This window comes from Cricetulus griseus, chromosome 2, assembly GCF_003668045.3.
Source record: "Cricetulus griseus strain 17A/GY chromosome 2, alternate assembly CriGri-PICRH-1.0, whole genome shotgun sequence".
Lineage (NCBI taxonomy): Eukaryota > Metazoa > Chordata > Mammalia > Rodentia > Cricetidae > Cricetulus > Cricetulus griseus.
The window spans coordinates 214,075,114-214,092,456 of record NC_048595.1 but is presented as its reverse complement, the minus strand read 5'-3'; the positions used below and the strand labels follow the sequence as shown (position 1 = coordinate 214,092,456).

The 17,343-nt window shown below is 36.8% G+C and overlaps 1 protein-coding gene across 7 annotated transcripts in view; it reads right to left on the bottom strand.

Moving 5' to 3' along the window:
• The window catches only part of LOC100770406 (nucleolar protein 4), a 340,437-nt gene extending 323,397 nt beyond the window's left edge, over positions 1-17,040 (bottom strand). For all 7 annotated transcript variants that reach the window (XM_035440258.1, XM_035440261.1, XM_035440260.1 and 4 more), the window contains exon 1: positions 16,777-17,040. In XM_035440258.1, coding sequence (XP_035296149.1) covers positions 16,777-17,040 — 264 coding nt within the window. The remainder of the gene's footprint in view (positions 1-16,776) is intronic.
• Between the last annotated feature and the right edge of the window lie 303 nt (positions 17,041-17,343).

Here is a 17,343-nt window from a genome sequence, read left to right as displayed (position 1 = left end):
GCACTTTTTCTCTGTGTGCATGAACAAATGTATCTATTGTGTTAAAATTTACATGAGTTGTGTAATTCTTCTCCTTGAACACTTTAGGAAGACACAATCACATTGTCTTGTGGGCTCCATGGTTCTAATATAGAGTTTGCAGTAATGCTTATTATTGTTTACCAACTTAAAATGTGCATTTGTCAAATTGTCATGGCTGCTTCTGAGATAGCTTCCTTGCACTACTTTCTTTGCAGTCTGTGTGAGAATGGTTTTCTTCGAGTTTATCTTGATTTTCAGTGAATGGCTTAAATTTTCTATCAAATCTGATAGATTTTCAAGAATTATTTTCACTTTTCTATTAGTCATTTTCTCTTTTTCTGTTTCCAGCAACCACAAACATGCAATTTCTTGAGGTAATCCAAAAGATTCTTGAATCCATATATATTTAATTTTCTACTATGTTATAACATATATATAAACTGGCCATGATGGCTTATGCCTATAATCTAGCATTTGGGAAATGTAGGCAGAAGTTTCAGGGGTTCAAGTCACTCCTCCACTTCATAGTAACTTCAAAGCTAGTGTGGTCTAAAAGATGAAAAATACATCTGCCATTGGTTCATGGTTTGAATTTTTGATACTCAGATGGTAGCATTTTTAGGAGGCTCTGGAAATTTTGGCAGTTGGCTACACTAGAGACAGTGGGTGGGTCACTTTCAGGTAGTGGTAGAGAAGTCCTTGGGATCACAGTGTCTCTGGTTGCTTCTGTACCTATAGTAAGCGGTGAACAGGACAGCTTTTTTCTGCCACATGCTTACAATCCCATAATGCTCTGTCCAACTGTAAGAAGCCACAGAAAAACCATGTGTTGATATAAGACTTTTATTCCTTAAGTTATTCTGCCAAGTTTGTGGTCACAGTAATGTTAAAACTAGTATTTCTGCCTCTCAGCATGAATTTTACTGGTCTCTCTTTCATCTGCCATCTCCATCCTACACTTTAATCCTCAGGTGAATTTTAATCGCTTACTATACTTTTCAGTTTGAGTCTTTATAATCTATTCTGCTTATTCTCTCTCTTCTGAGACAATATATCTTTGCATTTATCCAGGATAGTTTATACCTCCCATGTAAAATATAATCACAGGATCATTTACAATCCTTCATAATGGCAACATATATCCCAACTCAGAGTTGGCATTGGGCAATATTTTTCACTTTAGAATTTGCCTAATTTTCATTATTTTTCAGATGACATAAAAATTTCACATTATATCCTGAACATTTTAAATATTATGTTGTGAAAATGTGGTCCTATTAAATTTGTCCTAGAAAGAGTGTATGTCTTGATATCACATAAGGAATCCCTTCAGTGTCTCATTCTGGCCTTTTCAACAGTGAATTCTACCTCAGCTCACTCTTCAAAGTTATTTGTGCCTCTTTGCATCTATCCTGCTTATGTGATTAGGGAGATAGTCTGGAATGTGTGCCATGGTTTCTACTATTTCAAACTCTGATCTGCTGTCTTGAGTATGCTCTGCAAATTCATACCATAAATATGAATTGAATTCGCACTGAGATTTAAGGGATCCTCTCTGTGGGATTTCTTTCTCACTTTGTACTTCTACTCCAACACATACTCTGAATTTTCTAAGTCCTTGACCTGAAACCTTAAATTTGTACTGCCACACAATCTGAAGTCACTACAGCCATTTTCTGGAAAGCATAACAGAGAGAAAAGCATAGCATAGCATAGCATAGCATAGCATAGCATAGCATAGCATAGCATAGCATAGCATAGCATAGCATAGCATAGGCCTCTTCATCTTTTCCCCTTAGGCCAGGTCTCTCATTGAATCTGGAGCAAGGCTGCAGGACAGAAAACCACAGAGATGATTGTGTCTGCTCCCACAGTCCTGCAGGTATGGGCTTATGTGTAACTAAAGCAAGATTTGTGTGGGGGGCTGAGATATGAATTTAGGACTTCATATTTAAGCAGTGATGCTCTTATCTACAGAGCTATCTCTCCAGCCCAGTAATAGAACTCTTACATCTACTCTTTTGTCCATTTCTTGTGTTTCTTTGGTTAAAGAAACAGTTTTTCTACTTGGGTTTTCCTCCTCTCTGATGGTGTTGCCACTTTCACAGCAGTCATGTGACCCCAGAACTTCATTTGCAGTCTTGATAGGCTATTAGTGAAGATAGAAGAGAAAGAGAAGAGGAGAGGAAGAAGGAGAGGAGGAGGATAGGGAGAGGGAGGAGACTCCTAACCCTTCTCTTGTAGCAGTAGTTCCATTTCCTTGTTCCCTAGGGAGAGAGCAGATTGCTTCTATGGCCTTTTTCACTGGATAGATACATAACTAAGTCTGCTCTCTGTTTTAACTCCAAGAGATGAAAAGTCATGAACAGTCTTGCCATGAACAAGTATGGTTGACTTCCCTCTGGGGTCTTCCTGCCAATGATTTCTTGGGAGCTGTGCTTCATACTGTTTTCAGAATTTTTAGTGTCATCATTAGAATAGAATCATCTTAACACATCTGGCCACCCCAGGAAATTGACATGGCCATTTCACACAAACCAAGATTCAGGAGCCCCTAGTGAACAAGATACATGGTTGACTGATAAGCACTTAAAAATAAATCACCCGGTTTCCAAAACTCCCTTTTAGTCCACAAGCAAATGTCTCCCAAAGGCCCTGGTGTTAAATGTTTGATTCTTGCCCACAAATATTTTGAAACAAGTAATCCCTATAATTCTGTGAGAAGGAAGGCCTCAAATAGGAAATGAATAAAATAACACATTACCTGGAAATGGTACAGAAAATGTTAGATGCTTGATTATTTGTGGAGCCATATAATTATTAAAATGATGTACTTGCATATTGAAAATGTTAGTGATAATAATTTAAAAACAGGGAGCTGAATCAAAAGTTACATCAAATCATCACATCCTTACAACTAAAAAAAAAAAAGTACTAGGTACCGTGCTTTAGAAAATAATCTATTAGGAAGACAATAGAGGAAGAGCAATCAAGAGGCACTGGCTAAAGAGATGGTATATCTCCATGAAAGTTGGGCACCAGTGAACTCCATTTGGTTCCCTCTGTAATAGTCATTGTTCCTGTACCTGCCTTCCAGTGGGATTTTAGAGATGTACAAAAGTTAATTAAATGTAGAGATTTCAGACTCAATCAAAATCTCACAAAATATTGAAATCATTAGAGAACTGATTATTTGTTTATACTGAGAAATATAGCAGATGTTTCTACCACTGGCAATAGTCCAACCAGCACATACTTTGCCTTGGACAACCAAGTAGGGACAAAAATAATAGGGTTTTGTTAAGTATGGGCTTAGAGATAAAATAGTAGGCATTGATCAAATTATGGCACCAAGGCACATCAGTAGGAAAATTTCTTCCTTCCCAGTGGTGATAAGCCTTCAGGAAACACAAAACTCAGTGACTGTGGTAATGTATCATCCTATGGGCACTCTTGTAGTTAGATTTTACCTTCAATTCATTCTTTCATGGCAATTCAAATGTCACTTACCACTTTTTTTTCTTCTACTCTTTCCTGCTCCTCTCTTTCTTCCCTGTTCCTGAGTATGCTTAGCCATGCCCAAGAACTCAGTTTTGGCATGGGTGGACAAGAAACTTTTCTCAGCAGTGAAGCTCTGTACAGGGCATTCTCCCTCTTCCCAGTAAGGAAGAGCCTATGGCTGTCCTTTTAGTACCTTAAAATGATCTTGGTTGTGAGTCATGGCTGAATGTCTTGATTTTAAAGTTTAGAATTTAGAATATGATCTTACTGCCCTTATGTGAAAATCCTGGGATATAGCAATCATTACACATCATGTAAGGTCAAGAAGATACTCAAGTAAGCTGAAGGGAAGTTATTCCTAATACCTGATTTATTAAATAGAGGGGGATTTATAATGGAATACATATCTCAATTGCTTCTTTGTGGATAGAGGTGGTTGCAAAAAGATTTTTTTCATCACGAGCATGCTCTCTTTGCTGTCTTAATTATAAATCTGCAAAAATTAGAAAACACTTCCTTAATATGTAATTCAAACTAAATGTCACCCTATCCATGTTCAAGTTGCTGCTAATTCTAAATTAACATATTCCAAATTAAGGAGATCAACAAACAAATTAATGGTTTTGTAAAGATAGCTTTTAAAAAGAAAGAATGAGCTAAAATAAACATAACAAAATGCCTGTCTTGATCTCAGCAAACACCAACAGGCAAATAAGCACAAAGGCCCCATAGAACAGTGACCCATATCTGATATTCAAACAAACCTTTGACGGTATATTTGAAAATCTCATCTAATTAGGTCAATTGTGTAGAGCATGCCATGCTTATGACTAAGCAAAACATTAGATCCCCATATGGGCCATTCAGCTTTGCCCCATGTCCCTGTATTAAACCCTTAAAATCCTCTATCCATCTGGCAGTGATAACCAACAGAAAGGCCCCATGTGTCTCACACAGGGTTGGGTCAGCCTCACTTTCCCAATGATCACTCACAAAATTGGGGGGGGGGACAAAAAATAAAAACAATTAAGAGATGGTGTCCCAAATGATTTCCATAACTACCACCTTGTACACAACAAAGAAATTCAATATTCAATAGAATTGCCTTTATTGCTGAAATCATAACTAAAAGGAAGAAAAATAGCCAGCAATAGAAAGATTAGTTTTCTGCCTGTAAGGCAAGTTTCTCCTTAACTTACACTCCAAATCTCCCTAAGCCTCCTAGTCTTCTGATGGCTCCAAAACACTTGAAAAATCTATAGCCGTGGAGATAATGACATTAAATGAACACTTGATTAAAATTATGAAGAGTGGAACACTTGAGCAAATGACAGATAGTGAGAAAGGGAGAAAAGCAAAATAAACTCAACAGAAAGAGGAAAACCTATTTCCCATCTCCCTCTAATAGCTTAACAAATGTATACATCTGTGTGGTACTGCTATCTTCTACTATTTTTCATATTCTATTTGCCAGGTGGGTAGATCATTTTAAAGCGCATTACAGGACATTACCTTATATTAAAATATGCTTTCTAAATTATGCTACAGGATTGCTATTTCTAATAAAAAACTTTACATTTTGCTGAAACCTTTGTGAAACACCTTTGATATAAATTATAATTATGTTAATAGTAATTTATTTTTACACATGTCTTTCTCTGTCTCCCTCTTCCTGCCACAATGTATTTCATTGGGACAGATCTAGTACAACTAAAGAATTTTTCAAAAAGACTTTAATATAAATAATTCATGAATAATATGTCCATGTATATATCAAATATTTGCAAACACTATACACATGCACATATGTCTGTATATGTGTGTATATGCATACATTTATGTATGTATGTCTTAATGTTATTGATTGGCATTAAATGTTTCAATGCCTTGTCATACATAAGTTATCATAAGTTATTTGTTGTATTAAATTATAGATCATCATGTTATGGACCAGCATTTAACTATAACCCACAAAATGATCATGATTTAAGTCTTAAAGAAAATAATAATTTAAATAGTTTCCATCTGCTTCAATGGTTAATAATCATAATCTAACTTAACATGTTTTAATTGCACTAATCTCTTGTGAAATTTTACATGTAAGGTGTAGGTACCTTTTACTGAATAACAAATTACTACCAACCGAATGGCTCAAAAGGTCCTATACATTATCTACTGTATGTGGATCAGAAATCCAGCAGGTATTAACTGGCTCCTCTGCTTGTTTGTCTCTCATGGGGAAGTCCCTCTGGGGAAAGACTCACTTCCAATATCCACTTGCTTTGCTAGCAGATTCTACTTCTTTGTAATTATAGGATTTCAGTCCCTAAGAGTCTGTCAGATGCTGACTAAATGTTCTCTCTGTATGTTAAGGTGTCTTCTGCTCTTTGAATTTTGTCAACTTGGCAGATGAAAATGCATTTACTATATAGGATACAGTCTATAAATATACATGTATAATATAGGAAGTATGTGTGCACTGTGGAATGGTTGGATCCAGCTAACTGACAAGTGCTTTACACAGATGTTTCAATAATATATCATGCCTTCATAACTATTGTAGCCTTGCAGGATAAATAGATCTCTTGAGCTCAGCGTTCCTATTCATGTGTGGCTATATATCTTCAACAAAAGCTCCTCACTTTCACCTATCCATGAATAACTCAAACCTCTGGTAAAACACCATTCTCCTATCTACTTCCATAAAGTCAGTGTTTCCTGTTGTCAATTCCATGCATGAGTAAGATCCTGCAGCAGTTGTCCTTCTTTGCTTATCTCATTTTTCTTAGTGTCATGACCTCTGTGTTTAGGTATGTTGTCACAAATGTTTATTCATTACTAAATAGTATTCCACTGTGTGTGTATGAATACATAAGTTTTGTCTTATATAAAAATGAAATCAAAATAAATCAAGGATTTAAATGTGAGACCTGAAACTTTCAAAATACTAGAAGATACTAAAAAATGCAGTGATGTTACACCAAACTACAAAGCATCTATACATCAAAGGAAACATCATACAAAGACAACCTATAAGACTAAAGAAAGTGTTTGAAAACTAAATATCAAACATAATATTAACATCTAACATATGTAAGGAACCCAAACAATTCAACAGAAAGCACATAAATATCCCAAATAAAAACTGGACCAAACAACTGAACAAATATTTCTTAAAAGAGGACATACAAGTAGGCAACTGAACATGAGGATATACATCTTTCTACACAACAAATGAGATGGAGGGTCTCTAAAATATTAAAAATGACACCCCTCAAGTTGATGCATAGACAAAGGAGATGAAACCAGAATGTCAAGTGGATGCATGCACTCCCGTGTTTACAGCAGGACCATTCATAATTTACACCAAGGCATGGGAATAACCTAAGAGTTCTCAGACCTCAGCAAACTGTCCCCTGTTTTGCTTCAGAGAGGGTCACCCTGGTATTGAGTATATTCTAGGCTTTCTCTTTCTTCCTTTGTTTATTTTAACCTGTTTAATTTTAAATAATTTTATTTCTATTATTAAACAATTTTAAATTTAAATATATGTTTTCATATTCTTCCTCTCCCCCCAAGTTTTTCCAGATCCTCTCCCCATCTACCCACCCAACCTGAAGTTCTTTCTTAAAACCAAAAAAGTAAAAAAAAAAAATGCAGCACCACCAACAAAGAAAGCAAAATAAAACAATGTCTACAGCAAAATAAAGAAAGAAACATAAAACCATAACCAAATAAAATCACACACAAAAAACTGTAGAGTTGATTACATATTAGTCAACAACTTCTGAACAAAAACCAGGCCTGAAGGGGCTGATACACAGTGTCACTCCATGGAGAAAATTGATTTTCCTCCTCCTAGCAGGTATAAGTCACTGTTCAGGTGTTAACCTTTATTCTAGTAGCTAAATTTTCAGTTTTATTTATTTATTTATTCAGTCATTCATTCTAAAAAAATATAACAAAATAAAATATAGATAAAACACCACCATATCTAAGTTGAACAAGACAATCCAACAGAAGGAAAAGAACCCAAGAAGAGGCACAAGATTCTAGTAGTCCCAGGTATGAAAAGACTGAAAATATTAGACTAAAGAGACCTTAAGCATCCCTGTCTTAGAGCTGACCTTCCCTATAAGCATATATAGGTCCTGCCTTGACCACACTCAAAGAGATGAGATTACACAAGGGTGGGTGTATTTGGAAATTATCTTAAAATTTTCCTGCCACAGACTTTGCATGGCATAGACAAGTAATAAAATAGAAGTAAAATCAACATATAAGCAAGAAATGGATCAGGAATTGTTGCCTGAAAGCACAAACTCCTTATTGTAAGAGATAGCTGAAGATTTTTATCTAATAATATCCATAATCAACAAATAAATTTCAAGTCAAAAGTGCTATTTATCACAAAGTGGCAAGGTACAATCTGTTTTTCCTAAGTTAAATAGATTCGTATTTTAAATATTTAATTAGAATAATTAAAATCTGCTATGTGAATAGCCTGGCTCAATTGCTCAGCAACAAGAAGCTACCAAATCGTATTGATTTGAAGCCTAATAACTGTTTTATTACCTGTAGTGTTATTTCAAACAATATGTTGGACTGTGTGACTTTAATGTTTTACCCATTTAATTTATATTTATCAATATTTATAAACCACAGAGAACATCCAATTTATGCCCACAAATCTACTTAAGTCACAGTGTCCCTACAATAACATTTTGGGCAGGCATCGTTCCTTCCAGAATAAAATCTAAACTAATTTAATTATTAGAAGCTCTTTATTATCTCATTCCAACTGACATTTTCAACATCATTTCTACTTAGATATTTGAGATTGTGAAGCATCCCTTTAAAAACACCTTGAAGTTATTTCTCAATGGTATAGACATCAAGTGTACACAAATATTTTATGTGTGGCATGAAATTGCATGTTTGTGATTTTTAAGGCACTCCTTGAACAGCAGGTTACAGTATGTTAGTTGAAAAGTCAAGTGTGAATCGCAGGGTTCCATGGTGTTGTAATTATGAACTAAGGATCAGAATGACATGCATATGTAGAAATTGGCATATGTGTGTGCAAGGCAGTGTGAAAGATAAGCTAACAATGTAAGGACCAAAATTCTGAAACTTGGATAGATAGATAGACAGACAGATAGATTTGAAGGTCATCTCTATATATTTGCATTTTAATAAAATTTATAATGTGTTAACTATTTGTATAGGGCATTAATCTACAATCACTAATGTTTAGGGAATATCGCAGATTTTAAGCTATTAGGATACCTTAATTAAATATTTAGAAATTTATATCTTAATTCAAGGACATGCTGGTCTCATTTAAATATTTTCTTACCCACAGTTGAGAATCTGATAAACCGACCTTAATTTAGACTATAATTACTATGAAAGTGATAGCACTACAGGACTACTTTGAAGATTAAAAGTGACATTTCATTTTAAATGAATTATTCAATAATTTACCTAAAGAATTTGATAAACATAAAGTATCAAAATAATATTATCAATCACATTATAAGGTCTCTGACATATTTGAAGATATTTTTATTTTTAATTATGTACAAATGTATAAGTCATCAGGAGTTGCATGTAAGTGCAGTGCCTCCAGAGGCTGGAAGTGAGAAGAGGGTATGGTATCCCCTGGAGCTGGTGTTACAGGTACTTTTGAGCTGCTCCGATGGGGGCTAGGAACTGAATCCAGGTCCTCTAAAAGCAGTACAGGCTACCCACTGCTCAGCATCTCTCTAGCTCCAGCACTGAAGAACTCTTGAGGGAAAATAACAGTCAACTGCTGGCCATCCTTTAAGATGGTCTTAAAGAATGCTCATTTTTGTGACTAAAGGTAGGACTGAAAAAGGATAAAACTGCCAATAAAAATAGTTGGTAGTACCTGAAAGTAATAATAAAAATAGCAAAATAACTGCCAGGTGCTCCAATATATATATATATATATATATATATATATATATATATATATATTGTGTGTGTGTGTATATATATATATATATACTCAAAAACAATTGTTACTTTAATATTTGTGTATTACAATTTAATGTCAGTGTTATTTAAAATAAACAAGAAATGGAAGCAACCCACATAGTCATTAACATAATGCATAAACAAAATATGGCTGTACATCTTCAATAGAATATTATTCAACCATAAAAAGGAAGAAAATTCTTTACTACATTGCAGCATGGATGAATTAAGAATACAATGTCTTAAGCACAATGAGTCAGTTACAAAAAGACAAATCCAAGTGTTAGAGGGAAAATGAAATTGAAAAGGGTATAAAGCACATAAAATGTTCTAAAGGAATGTTACACACACACACACACACACACACACACACACACACACACACACACACACATGCATTGAATACACTTAATGGCAATTAACTATATGGCAAAATGATTAAGACCTTAAATTTCATATATTTTAAGAATTAGACATTTGGGTAAATGGACAGATGGACAAACATGTATGTATGGAAAAATGGAGAAAAAATCCTCTCATGTGGACATAAATAAGAATACCTGGCCACACAACAGCTAGGAAACAATGTTTATGCCTTTCATAATGAACACAAACAAATCCCACATTAGATCAGATTACAGTAGGTTTTGAATCTCTATCTTCAAAACAGTTTTGGAGAAATGACCAAGTCACCAGGCAATTGGAACACTAGTAAACATGACTGGTGGGAATCCAAGAGCTACAAAATCTATGTAGTAAGTGTAAGAAATGGAAAAAGTTTGTCAAAACTGATTATATGAAGAAAGGAAGCCAATCCACCATGCTGCATAGATATTTAGCTTATATAAATATGTGAATTGTGTTGCAATACATGGTGGAAAATGAGAATTTGAAGAGACATTTCAGTTTATAGAACCTGGGACAGGGTTGGGTATGAAGAAAATGCCATTTTGCGTATTTTCAGTTGGAAATATTTTGGTGGACATACCTAGTATAAAATATAACACAGAGATTTTCAGAAAACTCAGACAATGAATGAGTGCAATCATCTATAAAAATATAGAGAAATAGAGTTTAGATGGATCTTAGAGAAATGATTTATTTCCAAGGACAAATAAGTATACAACTTATAAAACTGGAAGTAAAGATTTTCCTCATAACAAGATACAAGAGATACCTGCAGAGTTCTGATGAAAAACTAGAAGAATCTATCATTAAGTTGTTGTCTAGGTATAGAATCCAAGAAAAATATTTCTAATTAACATACACCTCAAAGAACACTTCACAAAAGCAATTCTTAAGGTAAAGAATGGTAATCAGATTTAAGAGCTAGTCAAACCTGAGAAATTAGTGGTAAACAAAACTTGGTAAAAATGCAAGAGATAGTTTTAGAAATGAACAAAGGAAAACTTTGTGAGAGTCAAATTCTAGAATATAAATATGAACATCTTGACAGCACATACACAACTACACTATGTAATAAGTATTTTATATGTGACACACAATAACTCCAATAAATGTCATATAAGTCAGGGGCTAAGTGACAAGGAGCCCAGAAGAAAGGAAAATATACCTGCCCTTTTTAATGGGAAGAAGTTAATAATATAGTCAACTGAAATTTTCACGTAAAAATACAATGCAATTCAACCACTTTGTTTTCCTTATTTTTTCCCTCTTAAGTCTTGTCTATTAGCAATTCTTTCAATTTCACACATTTTGTTACATTTTGGTAACATTGTATATTTGCACTAAATTAAATATAGCATTGCAAATCCATTTTGGGAATATTATTTCTGTCTGTCCTTAAACAACTATTAACCAATATATCTAAACTGTTTTTGCTACATAGCATTTTGAGAGACAATAAAGTAATTGTATGATAGTGGTGGTTGTCTAGATGGCACATTTGATATGTCTATTCTTCCATCAATTTATTTACATTTCTTAAATAATAAGAATGCATAGGATTTACAAATTAAAGTCATTTGTTTTTTCCAAAAATGATAATAGTAAATATCTGAACAATACACATGCATTATACACACACATGCACATTGTGTTTTAATTCTATGTTTTGATATGGTTTTGAATTCATAACATATGCCTAATTTATAATTACACCTTGGAGTTCTTTGTTAATATTTATAACAATTTCTGTTGTTTACTTTTTCAGCATTCAATATGTACCAGGAAAATTCTACTTAGGACACATTCTTCTATCAGATATAAATTATCAGATATAAATAATACTAGTAAGTGTAAAGTGTGTTCTATATTATTAGTTATGCTTATGCAAAACCAGACAAGTAATATTATTAACATTTTACAAAGAGATTTTACATGGATGCCAGGTTCACTATAGCAGAGCAAAGGATAGAAAGAAGTTCAAAGACTTATACCATGCCCACAATGCCCTGCCTCATGCCAACTAGTTTCCATTCTTCATATATTGTCCTATGGAGTTTTTGAAAAAAAAAAGGATATATCCTAAACCATACTGGATTCATTTTGATCATCCTTATTTAGACAATAAAAATATAAGTCTTAGTAAATAACAATAGCTGTGTGGAAATAGCTGTATGATCCTGACACAAAACTGAAGGTCTTGAAGGGTTTGATGTATACCTCAGTATCGACTTCCTCACCTTTCTCCATTTTGTGCAGTGAGGCTACAAAATAAAATGCTGAATCAAAGTATTCTGCTGGCACAGGAAGAAACAGGTAAATACTAATGATGGCAGCCTCCCATTGTAATTACTATTAAGACAAAGGAGAATGGATGGAAAAGTCAAGAGTTATCATCTTAAGATCCTTATCCAGGATAGTCTTCACATACTTATGTTTAGGGGTATTTATATCTAAGTGTTCTACCATTTGACACTCATGCCAGTCACCTACACTGGAGGTCCCCAGTGTCTAAGAGCTTATACAGACACTGAGCAAAAACATCATAGATAATCTGTTCCTCATGACAATGCCATAAACGACTGAGGACACCACATAAGCATCATTGCTGGCATTATTTCTGGGCCCTATTTAACTTCCCAAACTTGTAGATACTATATACTATGTGTTGGATGTCAGTGGCAAACAGTTCTATGTAGGAATAAATTAGCAAAAACATGACCACTATGATGACTATGCCTGTTATATAGTCACAAAGTACAATGGATTGTGGGCACATTTCTCCTCTCTGATATCTGTTACAAATTCCAGATGAAGATCTAATACATGAGACGTTTCTAAAGGCATGGTGTTAGAAGAGGAGGAGTAGGTGCGGATTCTTCATAAGTCATTATTTCTCCCACTCTGATTAGAATAAAGGATTTATGATCCACCCCATAGTCAGAGAACTAACAAAAATGCTGTTTATGATCTTGTCCATGAATATTCATTGTAATCACTTACAGTCATCAATTAGTAGTACGCACAGCAAGAACAATATGAACTCTGAGGCTACAGATTGCAGGACTGAATAAATCATCATTTTAAAATCACATCACTAAAGACACTGCATATTCCTTTGTGGAAGAAATTGTATTTTATGCTCCACAGTAAAGTAAATACCAATGAGAGTATAGGGGCAAAACTTAAACCTTGGTGTCTTTCCCTACAAATATAGGTCAAGGAAATATTCTATGATTTGATTATGCAGCTTCAGCATTCACTAGTTTAAGGTTAAAAGAAGGATAGCAAACATGGGAATTCTAAGTTTCTCATTAATGTTTCATACAATGTAATGAAGTTTGTTTAAAGTACAAGACTTCGTCTCTCAGAATGCAAAAAGAAAGATTAAACTTTGTCATTATTTTTAACATACCATCCATCTCATCAAGTGAGAGAATATATTGTGGTAATTCAGGCTCTGACTGTGTTTCAACTAAGTGTTGTCATAAAATAACATTTCAATCAGGATCAAAAGCTTCCAATGAATTATCAAAGCAAGAAAGAGAACAGCCATACCCCTGCTTATTTGATATTGTCTCTGACTGAGTTTGTTACAGTCACTGCAAGATATTTGCTGAGTCTTCTTCTTTTTCTTTCTTTCTTTTTTTGACAATGACAGAGCTTTAAGGTAGCCATTCTTTCATTCTTCATTATTTCTTACACTCTTAAGTTTTAAAAAATGTACTAAGAGCAGTTGCATGAGATCAAACAAAAAATAAGCAGATGGAATGTTAAGCCAACTACATTCGAGCACACACCCAGGTCCTCATCCAGACTTAAAATGGCTGAGTTGCAGGATGGTGTTGCTTGGTGACCAAATAGTGTCCTTTCAACCACAGAGTTATCTAAACATCAGTGACAGAAAAGTCCCCACAGCTTCAGACCTGGCCAGGATAAATATTGAAGAACATACTTATCCTTTACAGTTGTTGGCAGTTTTTATTTTCAATCAGTTTTTGCATGCTCGGTTTTAAATTTGAGGGTCAAAGCAAGAACCCCTGGCAAAGCTGAGTCTATTTTTCAGAGAACCTAAGAGACAGACCCAAACTCCTCTAACTATGACATTAACAGACTGTCTTGTTGCAATTAAGTCTATGTAGTGTGTCTAGTCTGCTCTTGTGTACCCTCCCAGTTGCTATCTGTCTATCTTTCATTAAATGAAAGTAGTTAATTAGCCCATCCCTGTCCTCTCCTCTTTCTCTTTTTCCTTTTTGCTGCAGTAATGATGTCTAATTATCAGCAGCAATGGACTAATGCAACATCAGGAGCAAAGCATATCTCACCAAAAGAAAGGCTAGCTAATGTCCCTCAGACCCCAGGGAGCTCAGAACAACTCTCTGTCTACTTGAAAACACCATTTACAGGCAGTTCCCCATTTCAACCAATGTATGCAATATACACTCTCTGAATGAGAAGAAAACACATTTCTGTCCTTTTGGAGATTGCACCATGCCATGATGAAGACAAATGAATTTTTTTTTTTTGGTGGGGGCAAAAGCATTCAGACATTGGGGAAGAGGATAAAGGGATGTTTTATTTATTTTGAACTGATTGAAACTGTGATTGGCTGTCTCAGAGAGAAGGTGGAGCTTATAGTTCTGTGACAGGAGCAGCAGAATATGTTTCATAAAGAACAGTAGAAGAGCTCATGAATTAAAATCCTATTCAACATTTCAAAATAGGCTTGAATGGAACACAGAGTGCTTTAAATACTACACGGAAATCATTTCACAATATCACCTGGCAGATCACATTGTCTCTCATTAATATATGGAATCTTTACTGAAAAGAGAAACACGTGCTACGTTATTATCCCTGCAGCTGTCACTCTCTATTAGATGTCTTAGCAGTGATTCTCTGGCAGCCCCACATTTATTTTTTTGACATGAAAATATGGGTGTCACAGCATGTGAATGCTGGTTTGAATGACTCATACCCACGATTATCTTGGTGCCTTGCAACTTTATAAAATTTGTTATTTAGAATTTAAATACTCTTCAAAGGGACACATAAAAACACATATAATAGTTATAATCAAATCTAAGCAAGCATGAACTCACTGGAACCCAACAGAGAATCTAAATTTAACACAAAAAAAGAATGAAAAACTGAAAAACTTTCTGGTTAGCAATGAAATATAATATAACCTACAGTATTTATGTATGACCATGTTAAACAGTATTTTAAAAATATATAACAATATTTTACTCCATCAGCTAGAATTATAATTCACTTTGCTTATCAATAAATTATTTTTCCTGTCCACTCTTTATATTGGTCCCCATCCAAGTGAAACAAAGCAATTCCTCTTCTGGCTCACACAGATGTAAAGCACCCTTACTCTAAATGATGCCAAACTGGTCATTTTCATCTAGCCAGGCAAGCTAATGCCTCACCATTGTCTTTAACCTAGTTCTGTGCTACAGGAGAAAACAAATGCGACATTTACCTCTACTTCCTGCAAACCTTTCAATAACTGAACCTCGAGAAGAAGAAAAAAAACTTTTCTGTGTTTCCAGTTCATCTTTGTTTTCAGATTTCCCATATAAATTCCAAAAGCAACCTCCATCCTTCAAGCCACCTTTCCCAATTAATCTTGGGAAGCCAAAGGCTTTTTCCAAACCTGAGAGAGTCCTCCAGACGGAACTTGTTAGAGCCCTTCATGTACCTCAGAGAAAGCAGAGACTTCTCCAGAAGCCTCCTTTGCTAACATCCTCAGGGGGCTGTGCACTGGGAAACAGTCGCCAGTTAAAAAGGGGGGTGGGGTGGGGGGCAGGAGCAAAGCTCAACGAATCCCAAAGCGATACAAAAATACAAAGGGTGCCAGATAGATCCTCCACCCCCACTCTAGGTGAGTACCCATTATGAGGCAGCTAGGTGTTAATACATCTAACCTGAGATCTTACTTGTAGCCCCGTGTTCCCATCTTGCAAAGGAAGCGGATGCAGCTGCAACCTCCCAGCCCCACAGGCATCTGCGTTTTAGGATGAGACATACCAGTCTCACAGCCGGTTCCTCGTTCACTACAGCTTTATGGCTAAGAAACCAGAACAAACCCAGAAAGAGGAACAAATACAGCATTTGATCGCGCCCAACCCCGTCTCTCTTTGTTGTGCATCGCCTAACTGAGGAAGCTTCGGTGGTGCAAGTGAAGAAGGGGATGGGGGGCGGGGAGGAGGAATGTCCAGGACCTTATCTGCCAACCAAACACTCCTGGCTAGGATCTCAGGGGGCGACCGAGGCGCGCAGACAGTCCTGTGTCTTCCCCGCTGGTGGTCTCACAACAAAACTCGATAATGTCTTGGGGAAAGCCCCCAAACCACCTCAACCGCCACATTCGGGCTTTGTGCCAATGAGGAGACACAGTAGCCCATCTATCCATCAGCATCGCCTTATCAGAGCGTGTGGCTGGGCTTCCAGCCTGGCCTTTATGCTCCCTGACGGAGGTAGGACACTCGCCAGCCTCCCAGCGAAGGGCATGGGACAATGGCCTGGCCAGGGGAACACCAGGCGCAGCCAGACGCGGTGAAGGCAAGCTCCAGCTACCGTCCCACAGCTCAGCCCCAAGGCAGGCAGGGCCGCCAGCTCTGAAGGTTCGCTGTTGCTTTAAAATAAAGGACCACAAAGACTTTCTAGAAGGGAAATCACGCCCGGCCACTGCGTCTAGGGAAGACTCGGGAGGGGGTTGAGGAAGGGGTGGGGGCTAGGAGCCAACAGTGGCTCCAGCATTCTCCCTGCCTTCCCCTCTCTCCGCCCTCCCTTCCGGGCTGCTTCGTCAGACAAATAACAGAGAAGGCGGCTCACCGTGGTCTTGACCCGCACGAAGAGCACTTGCTTGGCGCCGCCGCCTCCCCCGTGGACCTCATCAGGCTGGCCCAGCTGGAAACCCTTCGATTTGACCCAGAATTTAAATTTGGCATTGTCGGTAGAGCTTGACTCGGAGCCGTTGAGTAGCTGGACGATCCTCTCGTATTTCTTACGGGTCACCGTCTTGGTCTTGCCTGAGTCCCCGTAAGTCCTAAGGCACCAGTCCTGGAACTGGCGGTACATGTCGCGCTCGCTCTCCATGTTCCCCGGTGATGTCGCGGGCCGGATGCTCCCAGCGCACTTCGCACCTGTTCACTCCGGGTTCATGAAATATGCAGTCCAGGCCACGATGCAAGGACGCTAGGTCCTGGCCCAGCCACGGGAGCCTGCCTCCGGTGGGGTGGGGGGGAGGACCAGGGAGAGAGGAGGAGGGTCCGGATGGGCACCAGCAATCAATGCCCTGTGCTACCAAGTCTGGTTTGTTCCTAATTGCAAAGGATGTCTCGGACGCTTTTTTCGTGCTCTCAACGGTCGTTCCGTTTAATACTGTGTGACCAGCACCAT